This window comes from Bufo gargarizans, chromosome 2 (assembly GCF_014858855.1).
Source record: "Bufo gargarizans isolate SCDJY-AF-19 chromosome 2, ASM1485885v1, whole genome shotgun sequence".
Classification (NCBI taxonomy): domain Eukaryota; kingdom Metazoa; phylum Chordata; class Amphibia; order Anura; family Bufonidae; genus Bufo; species Bufo gargarizans.
Window position 1 is genome coordinate 214,276,814 of NC_058081.1, and position 18,218 is coordinate 214,295,031.

The 18,218-nt window shown below is 43.1% G+C and overlaps 1 protein-coding gene across 1 annotated transcript in view; it reads left to right on the top strand.

Moving 5' to 3' along the window:
- The window catches only part of CHCHD3 (coiled-coil-helix-coiled-coil-helix domain containing 3), a 126,113-nt gene that overhangs the window by 20,643 nt on the left and 87,252 nt on the right, over window positions 1-18,218 (top strand). The window contains exon 4 of the mRNA XM_044279995.1: window positions 11,665-11,809. Within this exon, the coding sequence (XP_044135930.1) occupies window positions 11,665-11,809 (145 nt within the window). The remainder of the gene's footprint in view (window positions 1-11,664; window positions 11,810-18,218) is intronic.

Genomic DNA, 18,218 nt, shown 5'->3' on the forward strand with positions numbered 1-18,218 from the left:
AGCATGAGAGAATGGCCATTTAGGTTACCTTTTTCATACATTAACTGCCTTTTACTTAGCATTTTATAATTTCTGTAGCAGTTAAAGGGAGTCTGTCACCTCCATATGGCCATATACAGTGCTTACATGGGTCTGTAGCACACCTATACAGGATTGTAACGGTACCTTTTGTTCTTTTCTTTCTACTTGCACCAGCAGGAAAAACGAAGTGTAATTCATATGCAAATGATCCCCGCAAGTGCCCAGGGGCGGTGTTCAGTGTGTAGGTGCCCAGGCTGCTCTGCCTTCTTTTCACTTTATTCCTCTCCTGTCTCTGGCTTTGCCCGCCCTCCAAGTCTCTTGCCTCATCGATAGGTCCGGACTTGGAGGGCGGGCAAAGGCAGAGACTGGGGAGAAGTAAAGTGAAAAGAAGGCAGAGCAGCCTGGGCACCTACACACTGAACGCCGCCCCTGGGCACTTGCGGGTGCTCATTTGCATATGAATTAAACTTTGTTTTTCCTGCTGGTGCAAGTCTAAAGACAAAGGTACCGTTACACTCCTGTATAGGTGTGCTACAGAGCCATGTAAGCACTGTATATGGCCATATGGAGGTGACGGACTCCCTTTAAGAACTTACGGAAATGACAGTGCAAGCAAGCTTAAAAAAGTTTTCATCTTCGGGGTGTTTTGGCCAGACGCCCCCTCCCCATCCACCATATGGCTGGGCTGTCTCCCACTGCTGGGTTTCCTGCTCCTTTAGACCCAGACATGCATTTTGACTACCACTGCAACCTATCAGTGGCCTCAGTGATGACGCATTTCTCTTGTCATGTGAGCCATCATTGCGGGATTTGTTGCTGCTGAAGCCAGTGATTGGCTTCAGCAGCGTACCAACTGTATGTTGATACGTTGGAATCCGAGCACTGAATTGGTAGGGAAGCTGAAACCAGAAAAACAGAAGATAAAGAAAAAAAAACGGATCCTGTCCATCAGTTATGCACATTTGGCATCTATTTGAGCTGTTTCCATCAGAGATTTTTTTAACGGAAAAAAGTCCCGTGTGTACTATAAAAAAAAATATTTTCGTCAAAAAAAAATGTATCTCAGACAGAAATGGCTGAAGTATTTTCTGTTTATCCGACGGGTCAGAAGAATAGAAAAGCAAACGGTGATGGGAACTCTCCCTTATGGCTCATGCGCACGGCTTTTGGATTTTTTGCGGTCTGCAAAAAATGGAAACAGTCGTTTCTTTTTTGGCCCCATTGAAGTGAATGGTTCCACATACGGACCGCGAAAAAAATGGAATGGACACAGGGAAAAAAAATATAAGTTTGTGTGCATGAGCCCTTAGTATTCTTCCCTCCACAGTTTTGGCCGTATGGGGGGTGGGGACTTTAACTCTTTCTTTAGCTATAGAAATGTAAAGAGAGAGCTCCACACGTCTTCTAGGCCTAGAGCTGGGACCCACACCTATCCAGCCTTCATGGCATATGGCAGTACCCCTTTCATTTGGCTTATTACTACATTTTCTAAATAATTGCAGTCTTTTGTTACTGCACATTCCCATACCATTGAGTTTTATCGATGTATTTCATTTATTTATTTTTTCCTATCAATAGTCTGTTTCCCTTTTTTCCTCGCAAAATAACACATTTCCCAGTCCTGATACAAAGTGAAAGAAAAATGAAGAGTAATATTAAAAAGGAACCCTTTGGGAAGCCAAGCGCGAAGTGTTATATTGAAATCAATAGTTGGGTCTAACCTTTTGTGGGTTGTACACACGAAGGCTTTATTCTTATTGATCTCTGTTTTAATAACATGTTTATTCTAGTTTCCTTGGCCGGGCCTTGAGAGAGTAGCAGATTAAATTCTGTGTTATCACACCGACTTGGGCTTGGCTATGGTATTCCCGGTTGCAGCTCATGTCTGTATGGCGTGAAGTTACAATAAATGAGCATTTATAGCTGGCGTCTGTATTACTGAGTGAGGAGAAAATAGAAATGCAGCAAGACCTATCTGTGTTTTTAGCCGTATTTTTGCAGTGGTCATAGGAGGTAGAGATGTGTCACTAAAATCACATTGTACCATTACATATACCGTGTCTCTTTAGTGCATTACATATACCGTGTCTCTTTAGTGCAGCCATAACTGGTTGCTGGGGGTCAAAAATGAAAAAGAACAGCGCATTTCTCAGCAAGATTTATCCCTTTCAAGTTTGGTGATATATCTCTATGTACAGAATGGGAGTAGGCAGCTTTAATCACTACCTATCACTACCTATACCCCTTAATGTGCCCCAAATTAGCGCATCGGCTTCAGTCAGCAATGCGTAAACTTCCAGATTGGGTCTCATGTGCCGCTCAGGGAGACGTGACCACAGAGGCGTACCAGCCCGAACCAGAAGCATCTCTGTATGGAGCCTCAGCATTTGAACCAAACATGGGCGGAGCAGGTGGAGCACAAGTGCTGCCACCGCTCCATTCACCTCTATGGAGCTGGTGCTCGGCTATTTTCAGCACCCTCATAGAAATGAATGGGGGGTGGCTGCTCTTGTGTGGTTCGCTCCCCTTCACTTTGGAGACCCCATTCTAGACATAGAGGCTGGTGGCATATCCTAACGATATTCCACCAAAGGGTGAGATGGGCCAACCCCTTTAACTCCTTAACAACAGCTTGTTGTCTTTTGACAGCATGTGGTGCAGGTACAGAGTTTACAGCAATTTTTTTCTTTTTTGTGAACGAGCTGGTTTTCATGTAGCAGGCACCTACATGATTGAACGTAGCTCCAATCCCAGCTGTTTAACCCTTTGATTGTCATGGTCTGTGAGGGTGGCATGATCAAAGGCAACATCCCCTTTGATCAGGTCCCTGGTAAACCCGTCGCCTGATCATACCGCGCTGAAGGACCAAGACAATCAAAGGATCAGACACTGGAGGTCCCTACTGCAGTCAGACCTTGGGACCCAGAAAAAGACCCCAGGGCTATTTGTTAAGTAATACTGTTGTTAGAGCACACAGCTTAAGCCCCTATTAGACTGCCTGATAATCGGTCAAATTTCAGAAACAAGCGTTCATAGGAATGCTCGTTCCTGATAATTGGTTCATAGTCATTTGCTCATTCATGGGCTGAGGGGTATCTTTGATGTAGGGTTGGACGATATCAAAATATTCCCACGATAACGATATTAAGAAATTTATCGCAATAACGATATATATCGCGATAAATGCCCATTTAGAAGAAAAAAACACTTGGGGCCACAAGGAGACGTTACACTGTAATGGGGGCAGCCACAAGGAGACGTTGCACTGTAATGGGGGCAGCCACAAGGAGACGTTAATTGTTATACTTTTATATGTCATTTTTCACCATTTCGGGTATCTGTAACTAGTCAATTGACTTCTAGTAACAACAAAAACATTACAGGGTTAATTCTGTACCAGAACGAGTGGTTTAAACTTTATAGTAGGGAAGTCCTGACACCATATTATTATTTTTTTGACCGAGTACCGATACTTTTATTTAAGTACCAATTATAACAATTAAAAAAATAACACATTTATTTTGTGACCACTGACCAACCAAAAGTCCAAAAAACAGCCCCCCCCCAGCCTCTGATCAGCCTCTCCCCCCAGCCCCCTCTGGTAACTCAACCCCCCCCCCCCCCCTTAGTATTAATCATTGGTGGCAGTGGCCACAGGGGTTCCCCCCCCCCCCCAATCATTGGTGGCAGTGAGCAGTTCCGATCGGAGTTCCAGCATGCTGCGGTATTTTCTCCATCCAAAAAACGTAAGGGGGACTGAACTGATGCATCCTGAACGGATTGCTCGCTATTCAGAATGCATTAGGATAAAACTGATCGGTTCTTTTCCGGTATAAAGCCCCTGTGACGGAACGCAAAACCGGAAAACAAAAACACTAGTGTGAAAGTAGCCTAAGCTAGCAGTCAATCGGCTATTGGGCATTCTTCATCCTTATGAAACGTGCTCGATGATTATGTGTAATCAGGGATGTGCTGTCGCTAATGAATAGAACTGAATAAGGGAGGAACCAATCGGCCCTCCCGCATTCAGTGTGCATCGGCCTGTGTAATACCATTCTAGAGGAGATCTAATTACAATGGACAGAGATCTTCCTAATGATCTTTTTATACCTGTACTAGGACACAGGGGTGTATTGTGTCTTGAGATGACAGATGGCTTCACCATCAGCATAAAGAGGATTCTTTACTTTGCCGTAAAGATGGGCCACAAATATAAAGAGGCATCTATCCAGAGGTTGCAGTAACGCCTGTATCAGTGTCATAGACCCCTGTTCAGGCTGTTTTGCTCCCTGAAAAAGTTGGGTGTACCAATACACCTTATGCCTCATTCACACGTCAGTGTTTTGGTCAGTGATTTCCATCAGTAATTGTGAGCCAAAACCAGGTGCGTCTCTAAACACAGAACAGGGGCAGATCTTTCCCTTATACCTCATGTCTGTGGAGGCTCCAGTCCTGGTTTCGGCTCACAATCACTGATGGAAATCACTGACCAAAACCCTGACTGTGTGAATGAGGCCTTAGACTTTTCCCTGCCATTCATCATTCATCAGCGTAGGGCGCGCTGTGAACGGCACAGGCACTGAGCGATGCTACATGTGCCTGAAATAACGATTATAACAGATCAGCGGCTCACCCTATAGACTGAATGGAGAGGGTGCTCACCTCTCGGTCCACCCAGACCGCACGGTAGGTAAAAAGTAATAATAGAAAAAGTGAGGGGCACTCCGTATAAGGGAACAGGAAACGGTAGTAAGGGGTACAAATTTAATATAGCATCAGATCATCATACATAAAAACATTGTATCAGTACAATAAAATATATAAATGAAGGCAGGGTCCTGAAAAAACCTGTTGAAAATAATAGTTCAGGGTTCATGAGACACTGTCCACTATAGACTCAGTCTCAGCAGGTTAGAATGACCTGAATGATGTTCCCAAGGTGTATGGTTCAAGTGTATCAAATGGAGGTAAGGATACCAAACACTGTCCAGTTTCAAGCCTCCAGGATAGAAGAATCGACACTTGTGTCAAGTCATGAAAAGAGTCACTCTTCGGATATAGTAGCAAAATAGCAACAGAGATCTCTTACCATATGCTTCCACTCAGCTCACTATGGAGAATCGAGGTAGCAGCCGATCACAGCTGAAGCGGCGTCCCACGTGGTATAGAGTCTAAACGTGACGTCTCACGTGACTCATCAGCTGGAGTTGTTGTGGCGTATTTCCGTAGAGCTTGACAAACACCACCTCAATGCGAGACTGGCTATGCAGATCACCCCGACCGACATAGTCATATATTTTATTGTACTGATACAATGTTTTTATGTATGATGATCTGATGCTATATTAAATTTGTACCCCTTACTACCGTTTCCTGTTCCCTTATACGGAGTGCCCCTCACTTTTTCTATTATGTGCCTGAAATAACCAATATGAAAGCTCCATACAGCAGTGAACTTTGCTGTTGGCTGGTTTGGGTGGGCTGCCAAACAGAGCCTCCAACACAGATGTGAACAAGTGTAGGCCTATGTATTATGTATTTAAAATTACTGCAACTTTTGTACGCCTCCTCGGGTAAAAATACTCCTCAAAAATGGTAAGAGGAGGATTTTTACTCTTCCGGAAACAAATGCAGCACAACTTCTGCATGCAGATTGTAGGGCTTCCAAAGCAAGCAGGGGAGAGATTGAAGCGGTTTTGTGGGATTGTAAAAAATGTCATTTAATTGTGTAAACCTCGTCTAGTCCCCTACAGAGCATAATGGTGAACCCGTCAACTTTTCCTGAGTCTTCACTTCAGCCTCCATGCTCCCGCTGCGCTATGTTGTTTTCAACCAGACCCTCTGGGTTGTGGGTGTAGATGATAACTTGTAGTTGTGCAAGTACCTTAGTAAGTTACAGGGCCTGGCAGAGGAAGCACAGGGTAAGGGAAAAAAGGCTACCCAGATAACTCTTTAAGACCAATGTGATTGATGTGCCATCAGGAGATGACCTTTTGTTTAAATCATGTTTTTATGTTGAACATTTTTAAAGAATTTTTCAGGATGTTCAATTTTCCATGTCAATATCTATATTAAAAATAGCAGGTTTTAAACACAGCTAATGGTTCCACTTCTTTTTTATCTGTAATGATCACTCTACTGCAGTTATCTGCTTATCCCCACTGGCAGGATTACAATGACATGTATCACCTCTGTATCCATAACACTGGATTCACAATAAGTGATTTTCAAGGCTTATCTACTCCCTCTGCACAGGTGAAATCTCTGCCCGTCCATTGTGTCCACGGCCCATGGTGGCTTTTGTAAAACGTATCCCTAAATGCTGTTAAGAACACCTCAGACAAGATGGTCGCCCTCATAATCGTGTTCAGGAAAGAGAATAAATAAATCTTGAATCGGGAAAAAAAAGCTGACACTTGTCAATATCTATTTTTAACTGGCAGAAACATTTTTTGGTGACATTCCCATTAAAATGGCTGCACAACATTTTGCATACAAACAATAGCGCCGAGAAATGGGGCTCATTCTAAATTAAAGTGGTATTATACCTACTATAAATGGAAAAATAGAAGCTCTTTGCACACATTTTTTTTTTTTTAAACTCGTTTTATTGAAGTTTAACAAGAAAGGCATGCTACAATATCACAAGCATAGAGGTAGCAAATCCAGGTTCAATCCCGCGCAGGGGATACAGTACAAGCACAGTAGTACAAGATGGTATTGCATTAGATCCAGTACAGCAAGGAAGCGTACAAGTCAGGTGACGTTTATAGACCATGAGATAGAAGAGGCTAGCACCTCAATAGATAGAAACAATATATCACACATCAGCAGCTGAAAACATACAAGCGTTGTGCACAGTCAAAGGAGACGCACACCATTCACCCCACACTTTGTCAAACTTTTGCGGACACTTCCTGTGAATATAGACAACCTTTTCCATGCCTACCGCCTGATTGACCAGCGCCTTCCATTGACCCAGTGTAGGCGCCCTGTCATCCATCCATCTCAGGGCGACGGTCTTTCTGGCAAAAAATAGGGTTTCCTTTGCACACATTTTTGATCAAATATGTGGCGGGCCCATCTACCAGGCGTCAAGGTGGCGGTATATTACTGTTGGGTATCCGTCTGCGGAAGCCACCTTGACGCCTCGTAGATGGGCCTGACACACGTTTGATCAAAAATGGGCGAAAGAGCTTATATTTTTCCATTTATACTAGGTATAATACCACTTTAATTTCGAAAGAGCCCCATTTCTCAGCTCTATTGTTTGTATGTGTAAAGTTGTGCAGCCATTTTTTTTATCAACCATGTTTGCTTGATGACTATGTATATGAATGTGCTAGTCTAAATTTTCTTGTAGTAACATTCCCATTAATACATGACACTTGCCAGATATGGTTGTATAGGCAACTGTTCGGCCAAACTGTAGCTGCAGTATGGCTGACAACCATGCCAACATGTGTTATGCCTGTTGGTGCATGTGGTTTTTCCATTGACGAGTAGTTTTCTTCTCTATTTTGTTAGATTCTCACATATGAAGGGTGCTACTGTGTCAATGATTTTTTATTTTTTTTGGCAAATATAATGAAAAGATTCCTAGAATGCAGTTATGTTTTTATGTGCATTTTTATTATTATATTTTTTTAATTTTTTTTAACTCTCCTGTAGAGTAAATGCTAAAACATTGCATGGTGTGTTGTTACTGATGTGGCAGAAATTTGAGATTTTAACAAATCTTCAAAAACCAAACCTATATTCAGCAGACATTTCCGCTGCAGGCTTAATGCCTATTTGGGTTTAGTAATTTAGTATTTTGCAGTAACCCATTTCTACAGTAGAAGTTGCCTAGGTAGAGATGAGATTAGAATTTTGTGTTTTCATTCCCCCCCTTTCCTCACCCCAATACCTCTTTTCTGGGCACTGAGCTCCAATCCTTGATTGTTAGAGAATCATTATAGAAACATCTTGTTTTCTAGAAACTTTTGCTATTGTTATATTGTGTTCTGGGCAAAGACGCACTGAACCGTGCTGAAAATGTACTGTAAAATGTCTGTATAATCAATGCTTAATCATCAGCTTCTGAAGCTGTAATGGCAGTTATGTACATGTGGTCAGCTTGACGTCTGCCGGTGAATTTCCTGATTTCCCGTGGTGTAGAATAGGAAGACTAAACTTTTTAATTACAATATTGACTTTCTTTGTGATTGTGGAAGTAATTGAATCCTGTGGGAACGTGCTTCATTATACCTTTTCTTCTGAATTGACTGATTTACCTTCTTTGCAGTTATTGCCATTTGTATATGCATACACTCATGGCACAGTCTGATAGCTCTGGATAAATAGCTGGCACTATAATGAAGTTGAACTAACGTTGAGCGAAATTATTCATGTTAATACTGTGGGAGCTTCTGTTTCAAATAGTGACAAGTTTAGTGTTTGTTTCTGCACAGCATAATTAAAACTACTAGTTGCTGACCACAGTTGGTTGCATTTAGATTTCACCATGATGTGGTAGTTTGTTCTCTGTTCACTATACTGGTAGCAGTGTTCCCTCTAAGCCTTGTGGAATCGGATAAATATTAACGTACAGCATGCTAATACCTTTTTTCCCCTCACACCACAAGATGCACCTGACTATAAGACGCACCTAAGTTTTAGAGAGAGAGAGAGAGAGATTAGACCCCCATTCCTTATCAGACCTCAAATTGGACCTCAAATTAGACCCCCATTCTTTATCAGATCCCAAATCAGACCCCCATTGCTCATTGGACCACCCAATTAGACTCCCATTCCTCATCAGACCTGAAATGAGACATAAAATAAATAAATAAACTTGCCTCTTCTGCTCTGGACGGTGCTGCCACTTGCTGATCCTGCGCACTCTTCCTGCACTCACCGCTCCCTGGTTGCCTTCTGCCACCTGAGACCTGACTTGGCACATCTTTTGGTCATAGTATGTGTTTACCTTGTGCAATGTCTGATCACGGCATGTGGCAGTGGCAGAAGAAGACCGTGGCAGTGGCGAATACAGCCAGCACAATGTAGGGAGCAGTATTCCCGGTCCTACTATGTTGTAGTGAACCCTTCCATATTTGAAGCGCTCACTAGTATTTGCTTCATAAGATACACTGAAACCCCTCCTTCCTTGGGGGAAAAATGTGTCTTAGGGTACTTTCACACTAGCGTTATTCTTTTCCGGCATAGAGTTCCATCAAAAGGGCTCTATCCCGGAAAAGAACTGATCAGGCATATTCCCCTGCATTCTGAATGGATAGAAATCCGTTCAGTTTGCATCAGTAAGCCTTCCGTTCAGTCACTGTCAGGCGTTTTGGCCGGTCATAATGCCACAGCATGCTGCAGTATTATGTCTGTCCAAAATGCCTGATCAGTCGCCGGAATACCAGAATTAATTCCCATTGACTTGCATTAGTGCCGGATATGGCATGCGCAGACCGGGAAGACTGTGAAAAAGACTGCAAGATGGATCCGTCTATCCGCATGACAAGCGGAGAGACAGATCCGTTCTTGCAATGCATTTGTAGACTGATCCGCACCCGGATCTGTCTACAAATGCTGTCAGTTGTCACACTGATCGGTGGATCCAGCAGGCAGCTCCGACGACGGAACTGCCTGCCGGATCACACTAACGCTAGTGTGAAAGTACCCTTAAGGAGCGAGAAATACAGTAATTAGCTTTGTAGGGCTATATGGCATCCAAGCAAATAATATTGTAATTCTAATGCATTGAAGGTTATTAACAGCATCCTTGGTTTTGTTTGGCAGTAAATGTGTTAGTTTCAGAATCCTTGGTAATCGAAGACAGTGAAATAGTTAATGTCAGTATACCTACTGGTCTCGGGCATTAAAAGGGTCCTGTTGGTGTACTGCAATGAAGGGGGTTAATGTCTAAATTCCATTTAACCTAGGGCAATGAAGGATTAAATGTCTGTATCCTTGGAAGTGTAGGGATTAATGCTGGCATACCTGGTGGTCTAGGGCAGTGAGAGGGTTAATTTCAGTCTCCCTAGTGATCTAGGGCAGTGAAGGCGTTAATGGTAGGATTCCTGGTGGCCCAGGGCAGTCAGGAATTAATTACAAGAAATTAGAGAGATGAATGAAGGCGAGAGGACTGTGCAGCCTTTAACTGTAGGTCTACCCATTCTCTTTTTTTATTTTTATTTTTTTCAGTATTCAAACATCGTGACCGTTGGAGCCAATACCTGGCCTCACTGGTGACTCTTACACTTGTGTCACGTGTAAGGGTACTTTCACATTAGCGGCAGGGGACTCCGGCAGGCTGTTCCGGCGGGTGAACAGCCTGTCGATCTGTCCTGCCGCTAGTTCACTTGTGCCACCGGACTGCCACTCCGGCAGCGCACGGCGAGAGGCAGCCGGACTAAAAGTACTGCATGTTGTAGTTTTAGTCCGGCTGCCTCTTGCTGTGCTGTAGCCGGAACTCCGCCCCGCCCTCATTATAGTCAATGGGGACGGAGCCGCAGTCTGGGGCCACACGGTCACTAGCGTCATGACGGATCTGACAGGCTGTTCACTCGCCGGAACAGTCTGCCAGACTCCTCTGCTGCTAGTGGGAAACTAGCCTTAGGTAACTGCCCTAGACGCCGCTCCTAACATCCAGCGCTCTTCTTGGTCTTCCTGCCAAGCTGTGCACAGAGTGCCGATGTCATCACACTGTGCACAGGTACAGCACAGCGTGAGGAGTCTGCAGGAGAAGACCAGGGAGCTTCCCAGTCCTCCTGTACTAATGAGCACTTCCATAATGGAAGCGCTCATTACTATTCGCCCTATAAGAAGCACTAACATTTTTTCTTCACTTTTTTCCATGATTTATATCTCATATCTTCCTTTGATACGACTGTCCCCTCCTCGCAAATATAACATCTAAACTCCTTTTTAATGTTTCTATATTAAAGATTACCCTTTTTAAATATTTTTTGTCATTGTGCACTGTTCTTTAATTCGTGAAAATAATAGACAATGGAAGCGGCTTTCGTTTTGATTTAGACCAGTGTTCCTCCACTCCGGCATCTGGGCCCCGAGCACTGGTCATGATTTCAGAATATCCCACAGAATGAATACCTGTGGTAGGTCCTGATGCATGGACACTAATTATATTACCTGCTCAATACTAAGGAAATTCTGAAAACACGACCACGGGTGGCCCCTCGGACTGACCTTGAGGAACACTGATTTAGACTATAACTCCTTTTACTACCACACAATATAGACAGAGTGGTTGTATGGTCTTGAGTATGGAAATTGGTGGACACATGTATAAAAGCTGCGGAAGATGGGAAAGTAGCTTTCTGCTTTATGTACTCTCTACAGCATGCAGAAAAATGAAATGGCTGAGGCAGGTGATTCTATCGATCACCATATACGCTATATGGCCACAAGTATGTGGACAGGTGACCATCACACCAATGTAAACTAGTAGAACATCTCTTTCATTCCCTTGTGTGTCTTTGGGAACTTGTGCCCAATGAGTTTTAAGAGCAAGAAACTAGGACAATTTTTCAATAAGCTTCACCGATTTAAATGTTTGTTCTTTGTACTTTATAAGGGAAATCACAAAATTATTAGTGAGAATCTCATTGGAAGTTTTACATTTGCCTTTTTCAGACTAGAACACAGTCAACTGTTAATGCAGGATGAAATCGGAAAAGCTCTGGAGAGGGAACGAGCGTCCTCTACTGAACAGCTTACAAGGGCAGTACTCCGTGAGAAAGCTACCACTGAGGAAGAACGGCTGAAGGCAAGAAGTTTTGTAAGTGTTTCACTTTTAGTGTCTTAAGTCTAACAGTTCCTATAAGGCAGGGCTTCTTTAAAGAGAACCTGTCAGGAGCTTTATGGTACATGAACCAGGGAATGCATGAAATACCAACAAACTCCCTGGTTGCAAATTTCTATGCTTTACTGACAAAAACTGGCAATCGACAGCCCAACAGAGGGTCCCCTTGGTCTACATAGGTATTGGACTATTAAAGGGGTTGTCCGGGATTGGGGACATGGGTCTACATGTACAATGGTCCCCTAAATATTACATTCATGCCTGTCCTTCCCTTACCAGACATTTTCTGATGGCCCTTTTTCACTTCACAAATTTTCAGCGGGAAGTGCAGTTTCTATCACAGTCAGTGATGTACCGGGTCCCTTTCTGCATAGCGAAGCCTCTCCTTCCGCTTCACAAGGAGCCCGGTGACGTCACCATCAGCCTCTAATTATTCCAAGCGCATGGAGGGGCAGTAACTATGTGGCAACAGAAGCGCTAAGCCACGCCCCCTCATGGCGCGAAGCCACGCCCATAGCAGCGCTAAGCCACACCCCTCGCCGAGCTGGGCGCATTCTTAGTAAGGAAGGAGGCGTTTAGCTGCGCTGGGACCCAGAAAGCATTGAGGCAGGAAGTTACCGCACACATAAACAGAAAGGTAAACAATCAGTGGGGGACTGTAGGAGCCCTGCTGAAGTGAAAAAATACCTAAAAACATCTGGGCGGACCTTCAAACCGCTATTAATAGTGATTTAACTGGTTTTAAAAAAAAAATATCTTGATCCCGGACAACCCCTTTAAGCCATGCCAGAAGGGTATCCTTATAGGTTGTCTGTCAGTATGACACTGACGGGCTGTAATGCTTTGGGAGTATGCCACAGCATTATATATGCGGTCTAAAGACTGAAGCTTTAAGGAGAAAGCTGCTTTCACTTCCAGGACGTCATCTTTACTGCACTTCTAGCAGTATAAGAGCCCCCTCGGACTTAGTTTTCTAATACTCCTTACACCATAGCCTTGCCTCAGGAAGGACCATTGGTCCGAAACGCTGCTAAGTGTTTGCAGCAAGTTTGGAGTGCTTATCTGTTCTTGCATGCTGCGTGCATCTCTGACACCTTGTTCAACGTCCCCTTTAAGGCTAGTGCTGCACTGAGACCGATAACATTACTGATTGATTTTAAAGGTATTTTTTTTTCGTTATAAATTTAACCTGCCTGTTAAAGTGGTGGGAGAAACTTTCCTTACCTTCCCGAATCCCCTCTGATCTAACGCTGCTGCTGCTCTTTCTTTTTGTTGTGACTGCAGTGGTGACATCCAGTATTACTATACTGCAGCCAATCACTGGCTTCAGTGGTCTCATGCCATAAACTGCTGAGGCTAGTGATTGGCTCCAGTGGTATACAGATCTCATTGCTGCAGCCACAACAATGTGTCATTAGAAGCTTTAGAAGGTATTAGGTTTTTTTTCCGCCAAAAAGAGCAGACAAAAAAAGTCCTACGTGCGGCACCTTTTTGTCCGAAAAAAAACAAAAATGTGGATTGCTGAACAGAAACAGAATGGAACCAAATATAGTATATTGTGGCGGATATGCCTTAAAAATTGCATTGAAAAAATAATTCCTTGTCGCCCTTAGTGCTTGGCACACTGCATGAAACTGTGTTTATTTTTCCCCACAATTGAATGTTTCCCATGTTGAAGGTGAATAACCTAATCTACAGTGTTGTTACATAGACGTGATTAGATTGTATGAGGCTGCTTCCCAGGTATAAATCTAAATATCTGGGTCAGTTCCAACTGGCAAGAAAGTGCCGCAGGTGCAGGCAGCACTTTGTAGAGTCTTCTCCTAAAAACCTGCATGGGGACAATCTCTGTAATATAGTTATCAGTATGAAATGATGGATCAATTATGTAATTACCAACCTGCTGCAGTAATAAGTAGCACTAACAAGATTAGTAGATGATGACTCCCGAGCCTGAAGGGAAAGGTGCAATAAGCAGTCCCTTTGGAGCCCCCCCTAAAAGCACTATTCTCAAGTCTGTGAGCACCGGTGCTGTATCGCATTGGTAGGGGTGGGGGGGATTTTGTTTGCAGTCAAGGCCTCATACACAAGACTCTCTCAAATTCTCCTGAATACGCAGTGAATGGAATTGTACCTGTTTGGGATATTACAGAATTATTCCTGATTATATAACTATTTTGATGTTGAATATGTTTTGTAATCACTGGAAAATACCATCCACTGTACTCCACCGAACCTCTGCTGATGCTGGGTCTGACCTTGCAAATTCTGGTTTATGTATAGAACAGACCCAAAAATCTGACTTAAAAGGGTATTTTTCTGATCGTTAGTAAAACGATTAAAAATGGTTACAAAAGACATATAGCACATACTGTAGATGCCCAGCCAATCGGTGACTGAGGTGGGTAGCCGCTGTGACCAGCGATTAGGGGTTTCCTGCACTGGACCAGGAATTGTTGGAAAGGCTGCAGTGTTGGATCGGCCAGGCGAGTATCGCTTCTTATTTTGTGTTCTGTTACAACCCTTTGAAAAGTTTGCTGGGCTATCACATTGGAGCATATTAAGTCTCATTTATCATCCTCTTATTAGCCAAAATGGCTCAAATTGTCGCTGACAATTACGTCAGCTCATGAGGTGGTGTTTTGTGTAAGAAGTCGCATTTATGGCATAAAGATGCGACTTTTTGTCAAAAAGTCACATTTATGAAAAGAAAACCAACTCGTGGTAGGAAGAAGTGATAAATAGTAAAACAGGCTGCATTTATTTTTATCTAATATTATAAAAAAAAACTGGGTTTTGTCAGTAAAGTGACATTCAACAAAACAGTAACTAAAACGTCCCGGGTCTGAGAAAAAAGTCGCAATTCACCAGTGGAAATCTCACAAATGTGCTTCAAAAGTCGCAAATATATTTATTTTAAAAGTCGCAAGTGTGGTCTGTCAGGGGGTCTTAAATGGTGCATTTCAGTATACAAAAGTCACATTTCAGTGCTATTGGTGGTAAAATGTCACAAATCTAGAGAAATAGGTGGATAATCAAGTTCATATTTAAAAAAATAAAATAAAAAATTAAAGTTTTTGATATGAGGTCAGAGAAAATCACCACTTCTGCTTTGTAATGTTAGTATTTTTGGGGGGCAAATTAAACCATTATTGATAACTGTCCCCTGTATGTTTTTGGTTAAGCAACACTTAACCTTCAAACTGCAACGTGTGGCTGGCCCAACCATATATTGGTTGCACTACATATATAATTTTATTTTTATTTGACAAATTCTATTATGATTTGACACGCACGTATTTCTACAAATTCTCCCTCTGGTCTGAATAATTTATAAGATAGCTGTAATATATTCATATTTAAGCCCATAAAAGACTAGAAAAAAAAAAAAAACTGAAATAATTTTCCTTTCAATAGCGGGTAAGTATACAGTATTCGGCTCACTCCCTCTCTTGATTGCTTCTGGTCTTTTGAAGTACGCAAAGCGTGCATGACAAGCGACAACAAAAGAGGAATCACAAAGTTGTCAGGTTTTGTCCTTGTAAATGGCATATGACAGATGTATGCATTGGTTTAAAAGATGTTTCCCATGACAAGCCTCTCATTGTAACACAAGAAAGGACCCCGTTATCTCGCAGCCGTCTTGGGGACATTTTAAACCATTTTTTTTTTTTAAGTTGATCTATTGGTGTATTGCAGTGTGTATTGTTAAGTAGTTAAGTCATTCACGTCGTATATGTTTGCCTATTGTGACTGCACAGAGTGTATATTCTAAAGATAACGTGTTTGAGGTAGGATGCCCTTTAGATTGGTGCCTGTGCCAAGTAAATGATCCCCATTAGGGAATATGAACTGTATATACAGAATCCTAATATCTGCATTTGATGTCCTTCAAGTTTGCACAACTTCATATCAGCTAGCCATATGTTCAAGGGGTTGTCTATTCATATTGTCAACCTGATCAGAAGATAAAAATGCACTGGCTTCTCTTTGCAGATAACAGGTTACCAGCCACCAAAGCGGTTAGACTCCCCCTGATCGGACTTCAAGGCTAAATGCACACGATCAGGATTGCGTGTGGATTTTTTGGCGCGGATTTGCGTGCGGAAAATCCACACCGTAGGTCATGTACATTGTATTCTATGAGAATTTGAAATTCTCATGCGCACGATACAGATTTTTTTTTCCATGCGAATTTTGACCTACGGTGCTGATTTTTAACATCTGCAGATTTTCTCCATTCACTTCAATGGGGACAGGAAAATGTGCACCGAATCTGCATGCAAATCCGCACCAATTGATGCGGATTGACCGTTCGGATTTCCCTGCGAACACCTGCAGATTTCAGTGCGGATTGTCCGCACATAAATCCTCAACGTGTGCATTTACCCTAAAGGGTTTCTAGTTTTTTGTAAATAAAGCATTAAGTGTAACTGTCTAGTCAGTTTGTTTTGAACATTGTGCCTGGACAGCGATGATAATTTTTGTAATATGCTGATTTTCACTAGAAATCGGCATTTAAAGCGGGGGTGGGGAGCCGCTGGCTCAGGGGCCACATACGGCCAGCTGGATGATTTGATGTCACCCCGGCTCCCTGCCAGAGCATATACTGCAAATGCTAATGACCACTTCCATTATAAAAGCGGTCATTAGCATGCAGGAGGCACAGGAAGGTGAGAACAGCACTGCGCCAGCTATACTCACCTTCCCTGGTCTTCTTCCGGGACTGCTCTGTGTCCTGACATGTACAGAGTCAAGACGTAATGCACGTAGATGCACACTATGACCTGACGCTGTGCGCTGTCAGGTCATAGTACAGCTCGACGGGAAGAAGACCAGGGAGGGTGGCATCGCCACCCGGAATTTATTTTTAAACGTATGATCTCTGGTTTGATTGAGGGTCCGATCTGAAGAAGTGCAGACTGGGGGGTCTGATTGGATGCTGGGGAGCTAGTCTGAGGCCGGGTGATCTGATGGGGGCTAGTGTGAGGCTAATGGAGAGTCTGATGGGGGGGGGGGGGGGGGTCTGAGCTGAGGATATTGAAGGCTGGAGAGGGTCTGATGGGGGGGGGGGTCTGATCTGAGGCTGGGGGGGCTCAGATGGGAGGCTGATTTGAGGATGGGGAGGGTCTGATGGGGCTGATTGGAGGCTAGGGAGGGTCTGATGGGGGTGTGATCTGAGGCTCATGTAGGCAGGGCAGTCTGATGGGAGGCTGATCTGAAGCTAATGTAGGTTGGGGAGGGTCTGATAGGGGTCTGATCTGAGTTTGATGGAGACTTTGGGCCTGACGGGGCTGATCTGAGGTTAATGGAGGCTAGAAAGGGTCTGATGGGGTTGTGATCTGAGGCTTGGGGGTCTGATGGAGGTGTGATCGTAGGCTGATGTATGCTTGGGAGGTAGTGGTGGTTGGGGGGGCTGATCTGAGGCTGGGATAGTGGCAGGGATAGTGAAAGCTGGGTGAACCCCTCTCTGCACTCCTGGGATGAGTTTGGCTGCCATTAATGGCAAATAAGGAAATAAAGAACTAAATATATATTATTCTCAACTTAAAAATTAGACTGCTATATTTGGTCAAAATGGCACCTGTACTATACATAACACCATTTTGTGATTCAAGAAAACAGCCCCCTGGATTATTTTTTTTTTATAGAAACACAATTCCTGTAACTTGCCCCTAAGTCAATTATATGTTTGATCAAATAAAGCAGTCAAATTTTTAAGTTGATAATTTTGTTATGGACCCCCGAACGATGTTACAAATATCCAAATGGCCTTCGGCAGCAAAAAGGTTCCCCACCCAGGATTTAAAGAGTCCCCTTAGCAATATTCTTGAGTGTACAGATCACTCTGCAAAACAGGAGTATAAAAGTTAGTTATGGGGTCAAAATATGGTGATGCAAAGTTTAAACAGATGAAAAACTATGAACATTGTGTGTAATCCTACTGATCCACAGAACAAAGGTAACAGGTCAGTTTTACTGCTTAGGGAACGGTGTAAAAGTGAAACCCTACTATGGCTGAATTGCATTTTTTTTTTTTTCCATTTGGATTTTTTTTTATCCAGCTTTCTGCTACATTTTATGAAATATAAAGTATTGCCATTAGAAAATACAACTTGTCCCTCAAAAAACAAGCCCACACACGGCTAGGTGAATGGAAGAATTAAAAAGGTTATGGCTCTGGGAAGGCAAGGAGTGAAACATAACTCTTAAGGCCGGAGACACAGGATTGAGTTAAAAGCGAGAAACTAGCAAAATGTGTCAGTGTGGGGTCCGGTTCTGAACGTCACTCTTCTGATCACACAACATTATGCTGATTTATAAGGCTACTTCCACATTAGCGTTAGTAGGGTCTGGCAGGCTGTTATGGCAGGGGAACGCTAGC